Here is a 24387-nt window from a genome sequence, read left to right as displayed (position 1 = left end):
CCCTCATTCCACTTAAGTTCTAAAGATGAAAGATATTATAACATCAGAAATCCAGGATTCTGTGAAACCTCCCCCAAGTTAAAACTTCTGTGCATAAGCAGTTTTGAATATTTTCTTTTTTTTTTTTTTTTAATTTTTTTTTTATTTATTTGTGATAGTCACAGAGAGAGAGAGAGAATGAGGCAGAGACACAGGCAGAGGGAGAAGCAGGCTCCATGCACCGGGAGCCTGACGTGGGATTCGATCCCGGGTCTCCAGGATCGCGCCCTGGGCCAAAGGCAGGCGCCAAACCGCTGCGCCACCCAGGGATCCCAGTTTTGAATATTTTCAATGCTATTTTTGCTTATTTCCTAATATTAGGGGTTTTGTTTCAGACTTACAGATTCCAGTCTGATGTTAGAAGATTATTCATCCAAGTTGAGCCCCCAAGCAAAGAGAGCCAAGAAGAGCCTTCTCTCTGGGGAGGAGAAGGAAAATTTGCCAAGTGACTATATGGTGCCCATTTTCTCAGGACGGTATGTATGCATTCTCTTCCTGGCTTTAAATATTTGAAAATGAAGAGTAAATGTCAGGTAATAATAATAATTGCAGCTGATATTTATTGAGCACTTAACTATACTGATTGAGAAAGATGTAAAGAACCTTGGAACTCGGCACTTAGGGAGACTTGTTCATTGTGAAAATCTGCCATCACCAGGATGGCTACATGACAAAAAAGAATGATCGAGAACTTAGTTCTAGTTATGTAACTGATTGAAATTAGGATGAGAGCATTGGGATGCTAGTGATTGGACTCTATATATAGTCACTAGAATAGAAAGGTTAAAAACCATAAAATATTGGATGAATGAAAAAATTCAGATGTTATGTTTAGGCAGAAAGAAGCCATTGTGGTTGCCAATGTGGTTTTAATTATTATTCATTATGAAGAAAAAAATCTTAGATAACATAGACTAAGTAAAAGAATGGCATCATAATTTGAATGCCTGCTTATTTGATATTTTTAATGTAAAAAAGATTACTATTTATCTTGAGGCAAACTTCAAACAAAATAATCATGAAATCACAAGTCCATAATGCCAAATTTCTGTGTTTATAAGGTAAATATATGTGTATGTTCTTTTTTTAAAAATGTAAACTTTTTTTGAGTTATTATAATATCTAGAGGAATCTTGAAACCTGTTTGAGACACCCAATTAATATTTAATGGGAACCTTTGGAACCTTCCCTGTTTATTTTCCTTTGAATTTAGATCAAGCATGCAGTCCCATATCAGGATCACAGGCACACAAACAATATATCATCTTACAATATCATTTTTCTGGAAGGAAAATCATAAGTTAATCTTTTATTGTAGACTCAATCCTATTTAAATACCCTAAAGAAACCAATGAAATGACCTTAAGCAAATATCTAATTTCTCTGAGCCTTGTTACTGTATGTCTAAAAAACAAATGATAGAGTTTACCACATAGGATTGTTGTGGGCATAAAATGAGATAATGTATGTAAACAGCACTTGGCGACACCACAGTCATGGTAGGTATTATTATTGCTGTGACCATTACGGGTTAAAGTGATGATCACTTCTGAATCGGAAGCTTTAACTCCTGATTTACTAGGTTTTTCTCTGTCAGATTTTCTTTGGGTACAGTACACAATGTCTAAATTCTGATACTTTAAACTTAGCTAAATTAGGCAATCCTATCACTGCCATCCACAGTATCCATGTTTTGCTCTTATATTTTAGCCAAGTGCATGTCAGTGGACTTACAGATACGGAAGAAGAAAGAATTAAAGAAGCTGCTGCTTATATAGCCCAGAGAAATCTTCTTGCTAGTGAAGAAGGAATCATGGCATCCAAACAGTCTGCAGTATCCAAACAGTCTGCAGTATCCAAACAGTCTGCAGTGTCCAAACAGTCCACGGTATCCAAACAGTCCACTGTATCCAAACAGTCTGCAGTATCCAAACAGTCCGCGGTATCCAAACAATCTGCATCCACTCTTCACCAGGAGGAAGCTTTTGAGAAGAAGTCAAGGAAGGTAGCAATTCGAGAAAAGGCAGAGCACCTGTCGCTGACAAAAACAGTAAGAACAGACAATTTAATATAATTTACAAAAGCAAAAATGTATATGATATTGTGTGTGCCTATAGATTTATTTGTTTCGAATGAAGAAAATATGTAGTCTTACGGAGAAACAAAACTAAAGAAAACAAGGAGGAAAACATCAAAATGTATGAGTCAAAGAAAGAGGTAGTAGTTTTATTTTTTATTTATTTTTATTTATTTATTTTTTAAAGATTTTATTTATTCATGAGAGACACACAGAGAGGGAGAGAGAGGCAGAGACACAGGCAGAGGGAAAAGCAGGCTCCATGCAGGGAGCCTGACATGGGACTCGATCCCAGGTCTCCAGGATCAAGCCCTGGACTGAAGGCGGTGCTAAACCGCTGAGCCACCCAAGCTGCCCCAGTAGTTTTAAATTCCATGGAATTTTAGGTTCTACAGAAATTATTCTAAAGAACCATAAGAAATCCACCTTAGGGAAAGTAAAATATGTTGCTGAGGTTTAGAACATAAAAAATGGAATGTATCTTTTTAAAAGGGGGAAGGAGGGGTGCCTGGGTGGCACAGCTGCTTAAGCGACTGACTCTTAATTTTTGGCTCAGGTCATGATCTCAGGGTCGTGAGATTGAACCCCGGGAAGAGTCCTGAGTCAGGCCCCATGTGGGGTTCTATGCTAGACACTGAGTCTGCTTGTCCCCCTTCCTCCCCCAGTACCCCTCCCCTCTGCTTGCTTGCTCTCCTTCTCTCTCTCACTAAAATAAATAAATAAATAAATAAATAAATAAATAAATAAATAAATAAATAAATAAATAAATTTTTTAAAAAGGTGGTGCAAAGAGAGAGAAGGCATTTGGTCTAAATAGAAAAGTAAGCCTCCAAGTGGAAAAATGATAATTTGGGTTTTTGTTATTTTAGTAGCACGGAGTACTTTGATTTCATAGAATTTTGATTTTTTTTTTTTTTTTTGTAGTTAGAAGAAACTGAGGCATTTCATAGAAAGTTGAATGAAGATCATCTTCTCCATGCTCCTGAATTTGTCATTAAACCTCGTTCCCACACTGTTTGGGAGAAAGAAAATGTAAAATTACATTGCTCTGTATCTGGCTGGCCAGAACCTCGTCTCACCTGGTATGTTATCTTTATGGAAACTACTCATAGAATCTATTACACAAAATAATTTTACCTCTAGTGAAAATATTTGGTATTATGAATATGCAAGAGTCAATGAAAGCACCTATAAGTTTGTATAGATTTTTTAAATAGTGAAGAAAAGATACAAGGATGAATATTTTATGAATGAGAAGAAAGAACAGTCTTGCATATGTTATGAGATATTATATAATACTTCATAATCCTGTTATAAAAGGCATCTTTATCTTACTTTAAAATATTAAAGTGTAGTCAACATATTTACATACAAAGAAAATACATGGCTTATGACTGCTGTGGGCTATAAAATTTAAATAAAAATTTGCTCCCATATAGTATAGGTATTACTTTGTGACCAGAAGCAAAACTCTTTTTAAAAAATAATTAAAACCCAGAGGGCTTTATCTCTGCTACTCGCATGAGTTGGGTCTCAACCTGTTTTGTAAAGCCAAGCAAAAGAGGGAACTGGATGGAAAATATTACTCAATAGGAGGTCTTAAGAAATTTTCTTTCCATAAAGAATAAGCACCCGTTATCTCTTTCCATCATATATCCTATTGCAATTGTCAATGACATCATGGTCCCTAAAATTCAAACTTTCTGTTCATATGTCATGATACCTGCCACAGACAGCAGAAGTATGAAAATGGTAGAACCAACCTACAAAGATGTTTTCTGTTTAATTCCCTGACACAGGTATTTTGCATGCTGTTTTCTTATCCTCGAGAGTGTTGGTAAATGTACCCTGTGTTGCAGTATAAATGCCACACAGAATGTCATTGCAACCTGCAGAGGGCCTGACTCTTCCTTTCTGGTCCATTATCTCTGTTGAGCAGACACCTGGCTAGTAGAGGTGACTGACAAGGAACATATTTCAATGAAAATGAAGTTTTTTTTTTTAAATCAATTTACAAGCTTTAAAGTATAAAGGTATACTACATGAAGCTAGGAATCAATTAATCTTGACCCCACCTTTCTCTGTGACTATGGAGTTGTATAGTTTGGCCTATCAAAGGGACATTCTCTCTTAAAAAACATTACTTCCCACCTCAAAAAGAAATCTAAACTTTCCAATTGCAATGTGTGAAGAATAACAAATTTTCAGCTCTAAGAAATATTATTTGACAAGCAAGAATTTTCAGCTCTTAGAAATATTATTTGATCAGCAAGAAATTCCTCTTATGAATTAAAATGTACTACTCATAAATGAATAATTGAATAATAATAATCAGGTAGATATATTTATTACACAATATTCTTTTTTTCCCCTGCTTTTTAAAAATTAGAGTTAAAGGTGACTTTCAAAAGGATACAAAGCAATTTCTGGGCAGTAAATACTAATTTCTTAAGTATTTGTTTATTCTGCTAAATACATAGCTGCTAGAATACAATACAACCATGCTGTGTATCACTGATAGTGTTATTGGGCAAGAGTGATATGTTTTCACAGAAGCAGAGCCTCAAACTCTGTCAGAAATGAAACTCCTACATCATGTCGTGTTGGCTGGAAAAGGAGTGATTGAAAAAAAGCAAAACATAGAAAAATTCCCCACAAAAATATGAGATGCCTGAATTGTCAACTCTTTGAGTTCTAGTTAAATTGTAAAATAGAAATGCTGTCAATTTTCAGTTTTCCTCACTAGTGGAGCTGAGAAGTAGTATGACTAACTCCCCAAATCTTTCACATCTGGCTTTGAAATATTTTTTCCCTAACATTGAACTTCATGTCTTCATTTTAAACAAAAATGAAGACACAGACACAAGATTTGTTTCAGGAACAATTGGGAAGCTGTTCATTTGCTGAAACAAGTCTTCTCAACTCATCCTGCGCATCCTCTAGTGCTTGGAGAAGACGACCCCATTCTTTATAAAATTCTCCCCGTAGAGATAGATCAGAGCATTTCTCAGAAAATCCTGTTGTGTTGCAGGCCAAGTGTAAAGCAAATATGAAAACAAAAGAACCATGGACCACCAAGAAAATAGTTAACTGTACTTCAGAGAGCAAGATTTGCCCCTGGATAAGGCTTACATTTAGACAGTCATCTCGCAGATAACTGAAAATTTGCTATGGTGGTAAGCAAGGTCAGATCCAGTTTTGTGGGGCATGAAACTCATACAATTTGGGGGCACTCTTTACTAAAAATAATGTTAATATTATAAATTAGGCAGTGAGCCTTGAGGAGACCCATGACGGTGAGAGACCCTGAAGCTTCAATGGCCTCCAGGTAAACCCACCTCTGGGAGTAAACTTCTATGTGGGTATGCTGCCTTTTAAAGAATAATAATTAAATGAAGGTCTGATTTACTTTGTAACACTGATATAGAGCATACAATCTTCCATAAGCAGTCTTCCCCTCAATGAGCACGAGACCCACAGCACAAACCAAGGTTGTCAGTGGTTACTTCGCTGGCATTTTATGTCTTTTTGTTACTCAACTGTAGCTTTCTGGGCCTGACACCGAGTACCAGTATGAAAGAAATAATTAAGGATGACCTTCCTAAATAGAAGGAGGTAAATTATGGGAACAAGCTTGTGACAAGGCTTTCTACAGTCATGCTGCCTCCTCTTGTAGCTGTTAGGTCCTTTGCCATGTTTTTCAAGGGCATATGTGCCTGGGGCTGACTCCCTTAGAGCCCTTTCCAAAGAGGGTTAAGTTCCAACTTTCCACTAAGCACCCTCAGGGCTTGGGAGTCCCTGAGGTCTAACAAATGATATGAACAGGCAGCAGCTGTTCTTTGGCCAATCCCATGTACTGACCAAGTATGTCTAAGTGGAATCCACTAAATGACAGGAGTACATATCACTCATCAGGGCCAGGTGCAGAGACACCAAGGAGCACTATCCTGTTCCCAAGTCACTTTAAGAGCAGAAGGAAACCTGTTTCAGCATCAGGGCCGGTAGAAAAGTTAGTTGCAAGGATGTTTCTGCGCCACCACAGTGAAATCCTCCTGAAGGAGGATATATGTATATATGGTTAAAAGCTCCAAAATTGTTTTACTTAATTTAATAGGTTATCATCACATAATGACTTGTATAACAGGCTATATTTTGGTTTAAAAGAAGAGGGAAAAAATTAATGTTTGTATTTGTTTTACTTGCATAAAGAAACTCTGGAAGGATTCAAAGGAACCCAAGGATAACAGTTATCTGTGGGGAATGAGCTGGGTAGGAGACAGACACATTTGAGGAAGGAGACTGTTCCCTGTGTACCTTTATACTTTCTGGTTCCTGGACCATATAAATATATTGCCTATTCAAATTTTTAAAATCATACAAAATAGGGGAAAAGAGAAAAGTTCTCTTTTAAAAAAGGAAAGAATTGAGTTAATTTTATATGTCTTAAAAAAAGAGCCAGACTTAATTGGATTTCCAGTTCTAAGTCTAGATCAATTTTGTCAATGAAAATCTGGATTGTAATCTGTGGGGAGTCATGCAAACTCACTGGAACAATGTGTTGGTGTTAATGAGTAGCAATTCATTCGTTCTCTACTCACTCAACACCCATGTTTTTGGATCTGTCTGTGAATACCAGGCTAGATCCTCCAGTGGGACACTTAAAATACTTGTTTGGAATTCTACACATCGCCCCTGAAGTTATTGTCAAATAGACACTTTTGTCATTAGGCATGATAATAATTCAATACCTCAGAATAAAATAGTATGAGAAATGTATTTCAGGAAGAGTCTGGAGACTTGAAAAAACCTTATTCTGTGTTTGCAAATTATGAGAATTTATAAATTTCATAATAGAATCATATGTTGAATTTGTTTACAAGATTAGAGTTATTCACAATGCTACTTAAATTTGGCAATTACTAAAAACAAAAAAAAATTGGCAACTACTACCATATTATCTTTGGAAAACAACCTACATTTAACATGGTTTAAAATTAAAATTATTTATAATTTATAATTACTTCCCAATGTAAGGGTTCAGGGTTTTATTTTAGATTTTTATTATTTATTTAAGTCCAAAGTCTAACCTAATGGGATAGATCTCTCTCAGCCAACTGGTTTTTAAAGTGGGTAATAGCTATTTATTAAAAATATAAAGTTGGATTCTAAGTTGTAATCACAGTTTGTGGTGAGATTCAACATGTTAGAGATCATTTTGGCATACATTATTTTTTTTATAGAAATTAGAATGAAAAAAAAAAGAAAAAAAGAAATTAGAATGAACTTTTTTGCTTGACCATACTTTACACTGCCGAAGAGCTTTCACTGTAACCCCTTGTTATCCAGTCAGCCCAAGATCCAGTCATTTATTCGGGGGAATGAAGTGTGTGTTTTACACATATAAATGAAGACTATTATTCTACAAATACTTACAGTATAATGGAAGCTCATTAACTAATGAGTAGTTCATAAGCTCTACATGAAAATGGTAAGGAAAATGGTGTACATCTGGATATTAACTAGAATTTCAGAAGCCTTGGGGTGCTTGGTTGGCTCAGTTGCTTAAGCCTCCAACTCTTGGTTTAGGCTCAGGGTCATGATCTCAGGGTCCTGAGATTGAGCCCATGTCATTGTAGGGTTTCCCGCTCAGCAGGAAGTCTGCTTCTCCCCACCTTTCTCTCACTTTGCTCCTCCCTCCACCTCATGCACTCACTCTCTCAAATAAATAAATAAATCTTCTAAAAAAAAAAAAAAAAAACGAAAAGAATTTCAGAAGCCTTTTGACAAATAACCCCAGAGTGTAGATTACGCTCCAAAATCAGCCTCTGACTGGCCTGTTCGGAATTTAATTTTCCAGAAATAATAAGCTCTGAAGAATATACAGAGCAGGCCAAAAAATCTTGTCTTCTTCCCAGACTTCATTCTGTAGATAGGCAATCTCAAAGTGACCCCATATCTGAACAACTAAGTGAAGTTCTCAGAGAATAGAATAGAATTGCTTCCTAACTCAGTCCTTGTCTGCTGCTTTACAACAGGCTTTTCTTACACTGACATCTGGAGTTCCCGAGGAAAGACTAGAAGATCCTCCAAGTGTTGTGTGTTGTGCGCATGTAAATTTTAAACCAACTTCTTGTGCCAGGTGGTCACATTAGAAAAGTCATGGGTATTTAGCTGGGGGAAGGCATTAAAGTGCTAAGTCGGGTAGTGCTGGAGAGCAAGGAAGGTGAAGCATCCCTGGGAGCTGCAAGATACTGTTTTAACTCAAAGTTTATGGAGATATGAACACCATTTTTGGTCAGAAGCCAAATCGAGTGTCACTAGATTGATTGCTCCGTACCACAGGCCATAGCCTTCGGTGTCATATTTCTCTTCTTATGCTAAAAAGAACTACCAAGAGCACCCCAGCACATGAACAAACCCAAGCAAGAGGGAGCTTTTGAGTCAAGTGTGAAATGACTGAGACCAATTTATTCTGAAGAACATGCTAATTAACTTGTTTTACTCTGTCATTCATCAAAACAAGGAATGTTTGAAATTAGGAGCAGCTAGCAGATTTCTTTTTCTAGGCCATCTCTGCTCAAATAGCCCTGTCTGCCTGGAGCCCTGTGATGAGATGGCCGGCTGAGGATGCTTTGGAACTGGCAGGAAACAGCTTGCACTTCTGCTGTGGGTGGGGTAGAGGGTTGTACCTCTCCACCTGCCACACAGCTGTGGTTCCTCAGCCCATGCAACCCTCTCATTTCACATCTGAGGGAACTAACACACAAAGAGCCTCAGTTTACCTTCTTGGCACGTACTTATTTTAAATTATCCATATCATGAAGTGCATGTTTGCCAGAACTCTGTGCCTTCAGCCAAACATTATGAAGCCACAATTAACCTATTGTTACACAATAATACTGTTTAAGCCAATTTAACAAACACTGGGTGCCTAATATTTGCCCATGACTCATCCTTCCTTGAGAGTAGGAATAGAATAAATATGGATCAGACCCAACCCCTGTCACCACGGCAATGACAGCTTAATTGAAGAGACACATATCCAACCATAATCTGATGAATGTTATGTATCTTGCAGCTTGAACCACGTAACACTGGTGTAGAGAGGCAGGAGTAATTAATATCATGTGAGATTTCAGGGAGGAGTTTATTGAAGAAATGGTATGTGATCTGAACCTCGAAGGATAAGCTGGGATTTTGCTAGGTGTAGAAGGAAAATGACGCATTTTTAAAAGTATAGAACATGAATATATCTTTAGTGACATCGGGAGTGTGTGTGTGTGTAAGCTGGGAAGAAGAAGGAACTGACTGAAGATTATTTTCTTTCCTGCTCTCCCTTTCCACCCCGTTTTGGGCTCCCAAACCTCATTATAACCATTTCTAGAAGTCTGGAGAAATAAAATGCAGCTGAACAGAAAATAGTAGGAAAATGGAAGCATCATATGTTGTCATGAGCCAGACCGTTTGGGTTCAAATCCCAGTTCTGTTATCTAGCTGTGTGAACTGGGGCAAGTTATTTAATCTCCCCATGCTTTGGCTTCTTCATCAGAGAAATTATGTTAACAATAGTGCTACCTCAGGCAATTATTGTTAAGGATTGAATTTTTGTATTCTTGTTTTTAAAAGATTTTATTATTTATTTAACAGAGAGAAAGAGAAGGAGAGAGCTCACCAGCAGAGGGGAGGGACAAAGCAACAGGGAGAAGCAGATTCCCTGCTGAGCAGGGAGCACGATGTGGGACTCCATCCCAAGGCCCTGGGATCATGACCTGAGTCAAAGGCAGACATTTAACTGACTGAGCCACCCAGGCGTCCCAGGACTGAATTTTCTAATCTATGTGTAAACACCTAGAACTTTGTGTGGCTCACAGTAAATGCTCTGTCTCAGTTGTGATTATTAGTATTATTTATATTATCCGTGCACATGAAGTGGGGTGTTCAGAGGGAAAACAAATGAAATCTAGCTCTTCTTTTTGCTTTTTTTGTTTTTTTTTTTTTTGTTTTTTGTTTTTTGTTTTTTTTTAGCTCTTCTTTTTGGACATTAAATGTCTCCAGCAGAAAAGCCTCATCTGGCACGATAGTCATTGTCTATTGAGGGAATGAGGACATGGTGAAGAGTCAAGGTGCCCCTTCCAGACTTGCGAGATATTGTCTCAGGAAGGGCTCCTACATGTAGCTCTACCCTCTGAGGGCTGAGAGGCTTAACCAGGAATGGAACAGTCAGAAAAAGGCAATCTCTCAGCTTTTATTAGTCAGATTTTTTCCTTCATGATTAATATTTAAGTTCTTCCAAGCTGAGAGTCATACTTGCTTTTAACAGAACAAAACACTTAAATATAATGAACTTTCAAAATACAATGACTTTGTTTTTAACAACATGCTAGAATGTTAGTGGGAAGAATGTTTTGCTTTCATCCTACACAGAGAGCCAACAATAAAACCCCCAACACAAAGCCTTCCTTTCTGTTCTGTCAACAATAGACAAGTTTTTCTTTAGGTCTTTGATTGAAGTATAATATACACACACAAAAAGTACATATCACATATAAATGTAGAGCTTTGATGAGCTTTTGTAGACTGCACACAGCCACGTGACCAGCACCCAAATAAGAAACCAAACAATATCAGTTGCCCAAGATGCATCCTTCATATCTGTTGTCTACACCCCAGGGAAATCACTCTCCTGACCTCCAACAGCAGTAATTTGGTCTTTTATGGTGTTGTACTTTATATAAAAGCAATCATTATACTATGTACTCTTTTGTGTCTGGCACTGTTCATTCAACATTGTGTATGTGAGACTCCACCACATTGTTATGAATGGTCAACTCCTTAAATGTAATTTTTATGATGGAGAAGAGGAAAGTATGCTCATTGAGAACTTTTATTGTATTTATAGTGTATTTTATTTAATCTGCCATGGATTTGTATTTATTCAATAGGTGCTGCTGCTAACCTCAGTGCCATGTTTCCAAGTGTTCTTTCAAGAACAAGAATCACATATGTGTGTGCTTTTAATCATAAAGCTACTTACATTTCAACTTACTTTGCCTTGTTTCCATCATCTTGTAGGTATAAAAACCAGGTGCCAATAAACGTCCATGCAAACCCTGGAAAATATATTATTGAGAGTCGATATGGAATGCACACCCTGGAGATCAATGCGTAAGAGGATATCAGGATCCATGTGTGTTGTGTGACAGTTGCCTGGGGAGGCATGTCAGCACTCCAGTTAACAACAGCTGTCCCCCTTTTTTCCCAATGCAACATGATCACAAAGTGATCTTACGTTTGAATTTAAAGATGATGAGAAAAAAATTAACTTGTATCTTTTAGTTTATCCTTTTATATACTTGGGAGTTTTTCTTAGACATTAGTAAGAAAATAAGTTACATAAATAGGCATTTATATTTAGTTATCCTTCCACACTCCAAATCAATATCATCATCATCATCATCATCATCATCATCATCATCATCCTTTCTTTGCCTTAAATTAGCAAAGGCCATGGAGATTGTGGTGGGTGGCAGTGAAAGTAAGCTGCACTGGAATAAATTCTCTCCTTCAGTTCACCAGGAAGTGTGGGTAACTGCGCCCACCCTGTCAGCCTGCAGATGGAGGCAGGACTGGACTGAAATGTTTTTAGAGCAAAATCCATAGCAAAATTTTTAAGTCCTCAAACATTGATTGTATCTCTTAATATGGTTTTGAAATCCAAGCCTGGTTATGTGGATGAAAAAGTTAAGCTCACACCATGTTCAGTTCACATGGAACCATGACATGCTGAGATGTCAAAGTAAAATTTACATCATTCTTATCTAAATTCTCTCAAGAGAATTATAGCCTTCCCCTCAGATCAGAGCAGGTCACACATGTGATACTGGGTTTCAAGCAGGACCGTGGGGTTCTGTGACATTTGCCAAACACCGACCTTGACCTAAAGTCATTTCAGTTCTGCCGGTGGATGATTCTGCTGAGGCTGTAGTGAGCTATGTGGTTGCTTTATAATTAAGTAGTTATGAGAAAGGCAACCATATTGACCTTCCTGTAAAATTTCAATGAGAAGTTTTTACAAATGACACTAAATCCAGAAGGTCAATGAAAAACACAGACACTGGCATGATAAGACACAAAACGACCTGCTTTGATATCTTAGCTTGTTCATCATCTCCAGGAGATCATTCTTTCTCTTACTTATTAAACACATCCTAATTTCTGTATTATAACTTATAGGAACTTCCGAATAGCACTGCTATGTTGTGCTGTGGGCTGAAACTCCAAGTGTGACCTGAATCTTAGCTGAGTTGAGAGATAAACACCGTATTTGTACTTTGAAGCTAGAACGCCGAACCACACATTAGACAGACCTGGATCCGGCTTATAGCTCAGGGAGGCTGTGAGAGTCCATAAAGAGAGGCTGTGTCTTTCCCTCCCTGTCGCCCTGTGGCCCCCAGACAGAAACTCTCCTTGAGGGAGGCCAGCAGGAAGTTTGTACCCCTGGGGTGCTCTGGGTAGTTACCTGTTCAGACATCTGCTCCTGACACCGCTTTATAGACCAGTTGATCATAATATTGTGCTATAGTTTATGCGCTTAATAGTTTATTGACATGTTTTGGGGACATGGGCTAAGGTCACAGTGGACTATAGGTATCTTCCTCCCATACTGTGCTGCTGGCCTGAAATTGTAGTAGTTATCTTGGCGTTGTGTGAAATCCCACAGAGAGCTAGATCAGAGTTAGCTTCAAAAAGTCCCCATGAGCCACGTGTTAGGCTATGATTTGCAGTGTGCCTTGTTAGCAAAGAGATCCTTGATAGAACAGCTTATAGCGATGGTCACTCCTTTCCATCTATTCTTTCAGATGTGATTTTGAAGACACTGCCCAGTACCGGGCCTCAGCGATGAACGTTAAAGGGGAGCTTTCAGCATATGCTTCAGTCGTGGTAAAGAGTAGGTTTGCTGGACTTGTTTTATTCAAAGTGTATTTTTAAAAAGTTATCCTCATTACTAAAAAATAAATCAGGGAGCAGTTCACATGCATTTCTGCTTTCTTTTCTAGGATATAAGGGAGAGTTTGATGAAACTCGCTTCCATGCTGGGGTTTCCACCCTGCCCCTCAGCTGTAAGTTTAAAAATATATTTGCTAAGTGTCATCCCTATTCAAAATACAGCAGAATAAGCCATTCTATAATGCTGTAACAAAAGATAGGATTATTATAATATATGCTAGTATGTACATAATAGCTATCTATGCTGGGTTTAATTTTCAGATTCTTTGATTACTATTCTCTTTCTGAATATAACCATTTTGTTCTGGTTTTATGAAAGCCCAGATATGATGAACTAGAAGTGACAAGTACTTTTAAGTCTTTCTGTGTTAAACTGAAAAAGATCATTACACAAACCTGTATAGAGTGATTTAACCATGCACAACTGCCTTCCCCCCAAAGTCTGTATTGAATTAGAGCATTCAGATCAGCATCACCTCCTAGAGAAATCCATGTCTGACTCTCACTGCATCCCTCCTCTATCCAGTCAGGGTTGGGTGTCCCTGGTGAGACCACAGCACCTCCATCAGAAAATCCATTACACTGGACACCATTAACTATTATGGGTCTTTTTCTCCCACTGGCCTAACAACCGCTTGAAGGCAAAGCTAGACCTTTTATCTCTAAACCCCAGTGCCTGACTCAAAGTAGATGTTTGATAATGAATGAATAAATACATTAATTTGTGAAGTGCAATTTAAAATGAAGTCTAGAGGCGCCTGACTGGCTCAGTCAGTTAAGCATCTAATCTCGATTTCAACTCAGGTCATGGTCTCAGGGTCCTGAGATCAAGCCCCGAGCTGGGCTCCACACTGGGCATGGAGCCTGTTTAAGATTCTCTCTCCCTCTCCCACAGCCCCTCACCCTTCACTCTTGGAAAATAAATAATTAAATGTCTAAATGTGCTTTAATAACATCCTACTAAAAATATTCTGATCTGTGGCAATTTGTGAACTTCAATCATTTCACCCATATCAGAACATCTTTTCATAGGAAACAATAAAAGTAAAATTCTTATGGTTGCTCAAATAATAAGATGCTTATGGTGATAAGACTGAAAAAGGTAGTAAAGCTTAAACTTATTTTCTGTACATTAAAAAATAAGTGATAGTTTTAAAAATGCTTGATGAAGGTACTTTTTCATGGGTCAGTTTTTCACCTTACTGGTTAGTTTGATGTCTGTAGATGACCTATCCCATCTTGGGATATTTAATATTTTAATATTCCAAGTTTTAATCTTTAGTATCAATGCCGTGGGAGGGGATGATGGGCAGGAGTGATGAAGAAACAAATCTCAACTCATGTTTTTCTCCTATCATTTGATGTATACTGGTACAGAATAGTTGAAAATCCTGAAACTATGACTTACCTCCCATTGTCCCTGAGACTGGTTTATTAATCATTTACTTCACAATCATCTGAATGTATTCTGCTCATTCTCACTGCCATATCATCATCCATATTTCTTCCATTTCTCTCTTCTCCATCAAGCTAGAGTCTAAAAGCCCAGCTCAGCCTTACTTCTCTTGCTTCTTAAATTTTGTCCAATTAAGATCCTCCTCTAAGTTGGTCCCTGAGTTAGTACATTGTTCCCAACACAAAAAAAACAGAGGACTTTTATTCATTTACTCAACTAATATTTATTGAGCATCTGCTATGTGTTAGGTACTGGTTTAGTTTTTGAAATATGCTGATAAATATCAGAGATAAAGCTCCCTGCCCTTGGTTCTGTTCCAGTAGTTAATATATGTTGATCAGTTGTACCAGAGCATACTAAGACATTTTGTTATATGCAATGATCATTTAACACTCTCCTAAAGTTTATAAAATAGATATATTTTACCTGTGCTATCCAAATGAAGAAATAGTTTTAGAGAGGTTAAATCATGAGACAAGACCCCCATAACGGTAGAGTGACTATAAGTTGGTCTTTCTAACTCTAAACCATATTCTATTTTTTTAAGGGAGTGAGAGAATCTTACGCAGACTTCACAGCCAGCATGGAGCCCAAGGCAGGGCTCAATCTCATGACCTTAAGATCATGACCTGAACCAAAATAAAAAATTGGACACTTAACCAACTAAGCCACTCAGGTGCCCCTCTAAGCCATATTCTAAAACAGGAGTTGGCATTTTCTGTAAAGGACTCTTGTAATTTGTAAACTATAATTTGTAAATTGTAAATACTTTAGACTGTGGGCCAGATAGTCTTTCTCACAACTACTCAACTCCACTACTTGCAACATAATAGTCACTGTAGACAGTAGGTAAATAAATTAGCATGGATGTATTCCAGCAAAACCTTATTTATGAACATTGAAGTTTCCTATGACTTTGCACATGTCACAAAATATTCTTCTTTTGATTTTATCTCAGCCATTAAAAAATTGAAAAATTATTTCTCATGGTACAAAGCAAGAGGCAGTCCAGATCTGGCTCATAGTTTTGCCAAACCCCACCTAACCCTTATCTCTATTTTGTAATCCTTATCTTTACTCTCTAAGGCAGCTTTGGAGCTAGCCTAGCTTCCCAGACAGCAAGGTCTGATCGAGTTATTTCACTTTTGATCTCAGTGGGACATCATTATATAGAAGTGGGGCAGATGGAACCTTTGCCTCAGAGAGTTGTTTCACTATTAGTGGATGTCTGAGAAAACACAAATTCAAGGCAATATCTTGTATTGCTTGAGAGCACAGGTTCTGGAAACAGCCTGCCAGTGTAAATCCTGGCTCTGTAGGGTCATTGTGGGCAGTTTTTAGCCTCCCTATGCTTCTGTTTCCTCATCTGTAACACAGAGATGATAATGGAACTTAACCTGAGAGAGCTATTTTGAGGTTTGAGTTAATAGATAGTTAGCACTTGGAACAATAGTTGGCACAGGTTGAACTCAATAAATTTTAGCTTGCATTTTCAAATTAATTCTAAGAAGTGTTAGGAAGAGAGATGAAATATGAGAGAAAAGGCCTAAATTTTAGAGTCAGGCATCTATGGGTTTGAATATCAATTTCATGTGTAATGCTTTTTGAAACCTGGACATTAACTGTGTATTATTTTTTGTGAACTTCTACACTCTCATCTGAAAGAGAGGAAAAAAATATCTGTGCTATGGGGTTTTTGCAAGGATTAGATGACATGTCAAATTCAAGTACATGGAATGATAACCCATTAACTTAATCATTATTTTCCCAAACTCTTTTCTCTTGAGGAAAGAGAAAATAACCAGGGAAGGTTTGTGATGCAGGTATTTACTCAATTTATAAGCAAGATATTTCTAAGAAAAATATTTGTTATAGTCACACATTTTCAGTTTGACATTTCTTATAATTTTTTTTCTTACTCAGATTATTAAAGCCACTGAAGCAATAACTTTTTCCTATAAGTCAGAAAACTCTATTTTTATGAGTAATTGATATGGCTATTTGTCTGAAATATAATATTTCATAATATATTTGTGGAGGTTCTCATTTCTTGTCACAGCAGTTGAGTTTTAAATAAACTAGGAACCTAAAAAGTGCACATATTGTGCTAAGTATTTAAGTCTAAGCTAAATGTGATATTCATTTACATTCTATTTAAAGTATTAAGCCTGACCTTTAAATTCTATTCATTGCTATAATAAAAATAAACATTGAGCATATCTGACCAATGAAGCAAGAATTTCCATTTCACATCATAATATATGGGAATATGCTATGTACTTCTTTACAAGACTTAATTTTTGCCAAGATAATTCATTTGATCAGTGTTTGTTGTGACTGCTTATTACAATGCTAGTGTCTCTTTGATGAGAAAAAACAAATTACTGATGCTCTGATGCTTGTTTTTGTTGTACCCAGTTGCGGTGACCCCTTATGGTTATGCATCCAAGTTTGAGATCCACTTCGATGACAAGTTTGATGTGTCTTTTGGAAGAGAGGGCGAGACAATGAGTCTAGGCTGCCGTGTAGTTATCACTCCTGAAATCAAGCATTTCCAGCCAGAGATCCAGTGGTACAGAAATGGTGAGCCTTCATGATGAATTCTCACTTAGGTTCTTATTCACAGAAGGTGCTTATTCTGGGGCTGGCACCAGAATATGAGTGTCCCTAAGACTGCAGACCTATTTATCAAAACTGGCAGAATTTGGATATTAGAAGGCATAACCTACTGGATGTTGAAAAAGTTTTTGTTAAAAAAAAAAAAGAGAAAAAATTTTTGTACATACATCAAAGTAGCAGAACTTTCACAATATATTTGTGGAGGTTTTCATTTCTTGTCACCAAGTATTCTGTGGAAAAGATTACAAAATGCATTTTTGTAAATTACTTACATATTCATTTTATAAGTTAATTTTATTTAGTAAAATTAAGGGAAATCCACTGAAGTCCAGTGGGACTATGGAGCCTACCCCTTGACCCCTGGGCATGATGGGCAAGGAGCGACAAGCTCAACAAGCAGTTGGCCTCAACTTCAGTTGTGCACACAGGCGCCTGCTGCACTCTGGAGCATCTGGGGCCAGACTGAAGCCAGTAATGGCAGCAGCACTGTGGATGGTGAACATGGCTCTAGGAAGAGGAGGGGCTCCATGTGGGAGCAGCATGGGAATCTATAGTCAGAGCTTGCCAGCCTGCCCCTCCTTCCCCAGAACTCATTTCTATGGGATCTGCACAAATACTAAATACTAACCTGAGCATCTAGACAGGAACTACTGGCAACCAGGTGGTAAACTTTGTCAATAAAATATTACAAAATAAAAGCATGTATATAGACATTGCAGTAAAGCATATGAGGCAGTTGTTGGAATTCTTCAGAGTTTAGAATCCCAGGTTTTGAAAACTGCTATTATTGCACAGCAGATATTCAGAGGCTTAAAAATATAAATTAAGCTTAAAGATCGTCGCATTCAATGAAAAAGAACACTATTTTCATATGAAACTGTGGATGAAGCAATAATAAGGGAGATAGTTTTAAAATCAATTTTTCCTTGTAATTGAAGATACAGTGATAGAATGCATAAACAGACATTTGGATTATATTATATCAGTATATCATTTTCAGTCTCTTGTATAACTTCCATAAGTCACAGAACATGCTAGGAAAAATATCAAAATATTATTATGTAAAATTACATTTAAAATTGAATTCAGACTTATGTGAAACTGTTCTATATGGAGTCATAGTTTTTTAGAAAGTTTGTTCCTTAAGAATCATTAGCTTTAGAGTACTAAAATTTATATTTTTAAATACTCTATCAGAAGGTTAACCCAATGTTAATTTTATAAGAATTTAACTATATAATATTATAACTATGAAATATCTTAACAGTCGCAGTAACAGTTGCATCAGCAGAAAGATCCTTCTCAAAATTAAAAATTTTCAACTCATTTCTGGTCTTGTATTTGCAAAGAGTGACTGAGGTTACTTTTTTTTTTTTAAGACATGTATTTGAGGGGAGGTGGGGGGGAGGTGCAGAGGGAGAGGGAGAGGGACAAGCAGGCTCTGCCTGAGTGCAGAGCCCGTTGTGGGGCTCAATTTCATGACCCTGAGATCATGACCTGAGCAGAAATTGTGAATTGGCCACTCAGCCGATGGAGCCATCCAGGTGCCCCTCAATTATATCGACTTAAAATGAAGTTGCCAAAATCTGATGACCTAATAACCGAATTTGCAGAAAAGCAAGCCAGAAATATCTTATTATCCATCAAGATATTACATTAATAAAAAATTGTTTTGGTATATAAGATTATGGCCTGAAAATATTATTTTTTTGTAATTTGTGTTACCCCAATCATATTTTATATGTAGTAAAATATTTTTAGAGGAAAAAGCCTTATACTTTAGTACCTGTAATTGTATTTTTTTTCTCTGCTTTTTGAACAGGAGCTTTGCAATTTCATTTTGCCCTGGACTCTGCAGATTATGTATCTGACCTTGGTCCCATCACTTTTGATATAGTATTTTTTACCAATGTAAGCATGGCAGGATGACTCAAAGCCTAGAGACTTCCACTAACAGTCAAATAGTTTTCAATATAGAAGAAGAGGCAGAGAGGGGCACCTGGGTGGCTCAGTGGTTGAGCGTCTGCCTTTGGCTCAGGGCCTGATCTGGGGTGGGGTCCCAGGATTGAGTCCCGCATCGGGCTCCCTGCATGGAGCCTGCTTCTCCCTCTGCCTGCGTCTCTGCCTCTCTCTCTGCGTGCCTCTCATGGATAAATAAATAAAATCTTTAAAAAAACAAAGACTAAGAAGAAAAGGCAGAGAGAGAAGGAAGGAGGGAAGATGGGTGGAAAAAGAAAGGAGCAATGGGGGGAAATTCAGTTAATTTTCTTACTTTTTAAAAAAATTTCTAGGAGCACCTGTTTCTCCATCCAAATGGGTGCAAACACATTGGAGCGGAGATCGAGCCACACTGACATTTTCTCATCTCAACAAAGAAGATGAAGGCCTCTACACAATCCGCGTACGAATGGGAGACTATTATGAACAATATAGCGCCTATGTCTTTGTCCGAGGTAAGACCTATCAAAAAACAGAATACCTAAGAATGTTTAAAACACCGAGGCCAAATCAAGTTATTCAAACACGGTTTTCATAATGATGAAAGAACATTTGAAAATTCTTCCAGAATACATGGCATAGGGTTATTAACTTCCAGTAAAATTCTACCTAGTATAAAAAGGTTAACCCAAAGGCACCAACCCAAAGGTAATGAGTTTCTGGACTGTGTTACTATCACTTAGTACCTTCCTTATCAGTACCTTCCTTATCTTCAGGGATCACCAGGGCAGCTCTCTACAGGTGTTTGAGTAGAGACACTACACCCTAACAATACAAGAAGCCATTTCAGTTTATGGAAGCTGCAATAAAAAAGTGATGTGCAACTGGGGGACTTTTTGATTTCTATTTCAGGAAGCAAATTTATTATTTCACTGCAGACCCCTTCTTTATAGTTTCACCTTTAATGATCGGGGAAACAAAGTGCTGCAACCTACTCCTTAAGGCAAGCCGTTTAAGTGTGTTTTAGGAGTCTATCTTTCTTCAGCTGTATCTTGAATGGATTGGATGTATAGGGTGGGAATGTTATTGCTACATGGGATACCAGCACATTTGGAAGACCACTGACACTTTCAAGCTATAGAGGCAGTGCTCTGTGTTCTCTTCTGTGATGGTTAGTCAGGTGTGGCCACAAGAGGAGACACAGGAGAGGCTCAGGAAGACAAAGTTTATTACACTCACAGGTTTTAGAGACAAGGAGGTACAGCACACCACACAGGGCCACATGAGGAAATATCAGCATAGGTCCAGTTGGTCAGGAGGCAGAAGGGGCAAGAGGGAGGGGAGAGCTTAGGCCATGGCTTTTATTGAAATTTGTGGGAAAGGCAAGGTAGTTCCAGATAAACAGTTTAGGATGGGCTAGTTTGAATAATTTTGGTGGACTCTAAGCTATAGGGCCTGCTACCTGGCCCTGGGATGATTAAGGCAAGGGAATATTGCCTCCTGGGGTGCACAGGCCAGATAGAGGAGGTGTGGCTCTGGATTGGTCAATTTTCATATCAAAGTCATGCTCCTGGCTGAGCCTTTGCTATCTCCAAGAATTAGCTAGCCCTGGGAGGGACAGTGTCTCCCCAGTCAGAAAGGTTCTTAAAGTGACAAGACATCATAATATACAGAAAACTAAAATATAAGCAATACAGGAGAGTTACTAATTTTAAAAAATCTCTTGTGCACTAAATAGAATCATAAACTCATAGGAATTTTTATCAAAATGGAACTTTAGAGGTCAGGTGTCCTTAACTGGGATCCACAGACTCCCAAAGGGTCTAAGATTAGAATTGTATTTTGATATCTTTAGTTTCTTTGGCAATCTCATGTATTTTATTTCACGCGTTTGAAAGCATTATTCCGAGAAGGGGCCTCTAGACTTTCTTTGTCAGTTGGCCAACGGAGTCTATAGCACAGAAAAGTTGGGATTCCCATTCTGGTCCAACCCTTTAATTTTAAGATGCAGAAACTGAGGTTCAGAAAAATAAAGCTTCACAGTTAGTTAAAAGAAGTAGACCGAGGATATAGGTCTTCAGATGCCTCCCCCAGGATTTTAATTAGGGTATAGGCTAAGCTCCTGAAATGAAACAAAACAGTTTTTATTTCTCTCCTATGTCTATCAATGCAGAAATAGGGGTGTAGTTCAGAGTCCCAGGTCCCATCTACAATGTTATTCCACTGGCCCCATGGTTCTCTCCCATGTTCCCATCCCAGCCCATGGGAAGAGGAGAGAAAGGAACTGGAGGGAAAGATGCGGAGTTGTATACATCACTTCTGCTTGGTGAACACTTAGCCACACGCACTTATCTCACAGTGAGGGAAGCTAGGGTGTTACGTGTCCAGTTGGGCAGTCATGTTGCCTGCTAAAGCTGGGGCTTCTAGTACTAAAAGGAAACAAGAAACACGGATACTGGTGACAGTTAGCAGTCTACATACACCCACAGTGAACAGTACAATTTTTGAACTCTGCCCCAGAACAACAACTGATAAAGACACGTGAATATCTACATCTTCTGAAAATGTATCAGATTTTCTCCTGCACAAAAGTATTGTGGGAAAATATCACTGAGGGAAGAGAGGTGCTAGGCTCTGGAAAAATCTTCACAAAGATGGACACACTGAAACTCATCAGCAAGTAAGTTTGTTTAGACAAACCATCTGGATAAACCTGACTAAATAAGGACTGAATAAGCAAAGCCTTTGCCTCTGCTCTCAGTTGTCTTACCTAAACTGGACAGTGTCTCTAGCGACTCAAGAAAAAATCCCACAATTATGTCATGGTGATTCTTTTGTGGACTTTTTCTGGGAACTTTGACACAGTCTAGGGTTTTCTCAGTAACATTTCTCAGCGCCTGTATCCAGAATTGTGGCTCTCCACCAGTAGGCCAGGCTTCCCATATACTAACTGTAGACAGGGAGAAGGCATTGAAATTTGAAATTTAAACTTACACTAGTTTTCAAATCCACAAAATAAGGAAATGGAAAGACTCTAAAATTTACCAGATGTTGGTATGAGAGAATTGAGAAGATAAATGGGAAAGACAAAATTGGAAAGACAAATTTCAATAATTGTTTTGTGAGCTTAAGAACCATTAGAAAAATATTTCACTTGTAAGTTTATTTTAAATGATATATTTTAGATTCTTTTTAAAAAACTTTTTAAAGTTATACTTGCTAAACCACAAGATTCACCGATGTTGAGTGGATAGTGCTTTTAGAACATTTACAGAGTGTGCAACATCATGTACAGTCCAGTTTTAGAATATTTCCATCACCCCCAAGAGATTTCTTGGCCCATTCCCCACTGTAATCCTCAGACTAGCCTGTAGGCAACCACTAACATACATTGTGTTTCTGTTGGCCATCTCTGGACAATTTCTGGTTATAGTATTTGGACTTTTACATCTATCTTCCTTCATTAAAATGTATGTTTTGAGGTTCATTTGTGTTATAACACATATTATCAGTTTGTTCCTTTTTATTGCTGAGTATTGTGATGTATGAATATACTTCATTTTGTCCATCCATTCACCAGTTGGATAGTTGGATTGTTTCCACTCTTTGGCTATGATGACTAATGTTGCTATGAACATTTGTGTTCATATTCACGGATGTATGTTTTTATTTCTCTTGTGTAGAGACCTACAAGTGGAATTGCTGGGTCATATGTTAAGTTTATGTTTAACTTTTTAAGAAATTGCCAGCATATTGGGTTTTTTTTTGCAAATATTTTATTTTTAAGTAATCTCTACACCCAACATGGGGCTCAAACTTGCAACCCCCAGATCAAGAGTCACATGCTTCACCAACTCAGCCAGCCAGGCAACCCAAGTAATTGCCAACATGTTTTAAATGACACTTTATGTGTTTTATAAAACTGTATACATTGAACCGCATGAAGCCATTTCAGTGCATTTTTAGAGCTCTGATATTTTTACTGCTTAGAACATAGCTTCTGAACCAGAACAATCAATGTATGAAGCACCGTATGTCTGCAGAAATGCATTCTAGAACCGTACATATTTGGCTGGGATTTTATTACGTAGGTAATATGTGTTCTTTGTGAAAAAAAAATAGATCATATAAATAAGCAAAAAAAAAAAAGAAAAGAAAACAAAACAAAAAAGCTTTCCAGTCTTATTATTTTATTACGTATTCTTCTAGACTTCTATATTTTATATATTCTTCCCTCTCCCACCCTCTCCACCTCACAGAGGGAGAGAGGTGATAAAATGGTAAAGGACAGGATAGAAATGTCATGAAAAACAATTACAAATGACAAATATATGAAAAAGTTTTCACTGGTAATCAAACAAAAATTGAAATGATAAAACATTTTGATCTATCATATTGTAAAGATTTAAAGGATTTTAAAAATCCACTGGGATAAAGGAATGAAGGGAATAGCACTCCTGTACATTGCTGGTAAGTGTTAATTGTTTCAACCTTTTCTTTTTTTTTTTTTTTTTGGTTTCAACTTTTCTAAGGATGTTATGCTACTATATAGCAATAGTGCAAATTTCTACCAATTCTAGTTCTAGGAACTTAACTGGGCAAAGGGGAGAAAAATGTTTGTACTGGGAAAAACTAGAAGAAATCTAGATATCCACCCATGGGAGTTGTAAAATAAAGTATAATAAATGCCCCATGTAAAGGATGGAATACCACACAACAATGAAAAAAATTATGCATATCTGTATTTATTGATATGGAAATATATTAAAATGAAACTATATAGTCTGGTCCCATTTTTATTTCAAAAATAATCCCTTTTGAGTTCATACATACAGAAAAATAATCTAGAAAAATCTAGGCCAATAAGTTAGTATTTATCTCTGAATTGTGGAATTAAAAGGGATTTTAACATATAATTTTGATTATCATGTTTTATAGGCATGCACTGCTTTTATAATAAAGATAATAGAGTTACTTACATTTCAGAAAAATTTATTATTAGTTTGTGTCTAAGTCAAAATATAAAGAGTAGCAGGCTAATCTTTCACCTAATTAATAAAACCTACAAAAACTTTGGCTTTTTGAAGAGTTGGGAGAAGGAAGGGCACAGGCTGAGAAGGTTGCTGCTGACCAAGTGGGCACTGTGTGGTCAAGCACTCTAGAGCAGTTGCTGAGAGCCAGGAGCACAGATGTGTTGTAACATAACACAATATTTGGACTTGGCTTCCAGCAGCTCCTATATGGAACCTGT

At 37.4% G+C, this 24387-nt stretch overlaps 1 protein-coding gene across 6 annotated transcripts in view; it reads left to right on the top strand.

The window, feature by feature from the left end:
• Positions 1 to 24387, top strand: part of MYOM1 (myomesin 1) — a 139266-nt gene that overhangs the window by 30177 nt on the left and 84702 nt on the right. For all 6 annotated transcript variants that reach the window (XM_049111829.1, XM_049111831.1, XM_035718630.2 and 3 more), the window contains exons 3-10: positions 375 to 515; positions 1750 to 2089; positions 3041 to 3198; positions 11189 to 11281; positions 12976 to 13064; positions 13174 to 13236; positions 16998 to 17162; positions 19490 to 19651. In XM_049111829.1, the coding sequence (XP_048967786.1) occupies positions 375 to 515; positions 1750 to 2089; positions 3041 to 3198; positions 11189 to 11281; positions 12976 to 13064; positions 13174 to 13236; positions 16998 to 17162; positions 19490 to 19651 (1211 nt within the window). The remainder of the gene's footprint in view (positions 1 to 374; positions 516 to 1749; positions 2090 to 3040; positions 3199 to 11188; positions 11282 to 12975; positions 13065 to 13173; positions 13237 to 16997; positions 17163 to 19489; positions 19652 to 24387) is intronic.

The sequence above is a fragment of the Canis lupus genome, chromosome 7, assembly GCF_003254725.2.
Source record: "Canis lupus dingo isolate Sandy chromosome 7, ASM325472v2, whole genome shotgun sequence".
Taxonomy (NCBI): Eukaryota; Metazoa; Chordata; class Mammalia; order Carnivora; family Canidae; genus Canis; species Canis lupus.
This window is presented reverse-complemented; position numbering and strand designations above follow the sequence as displayed.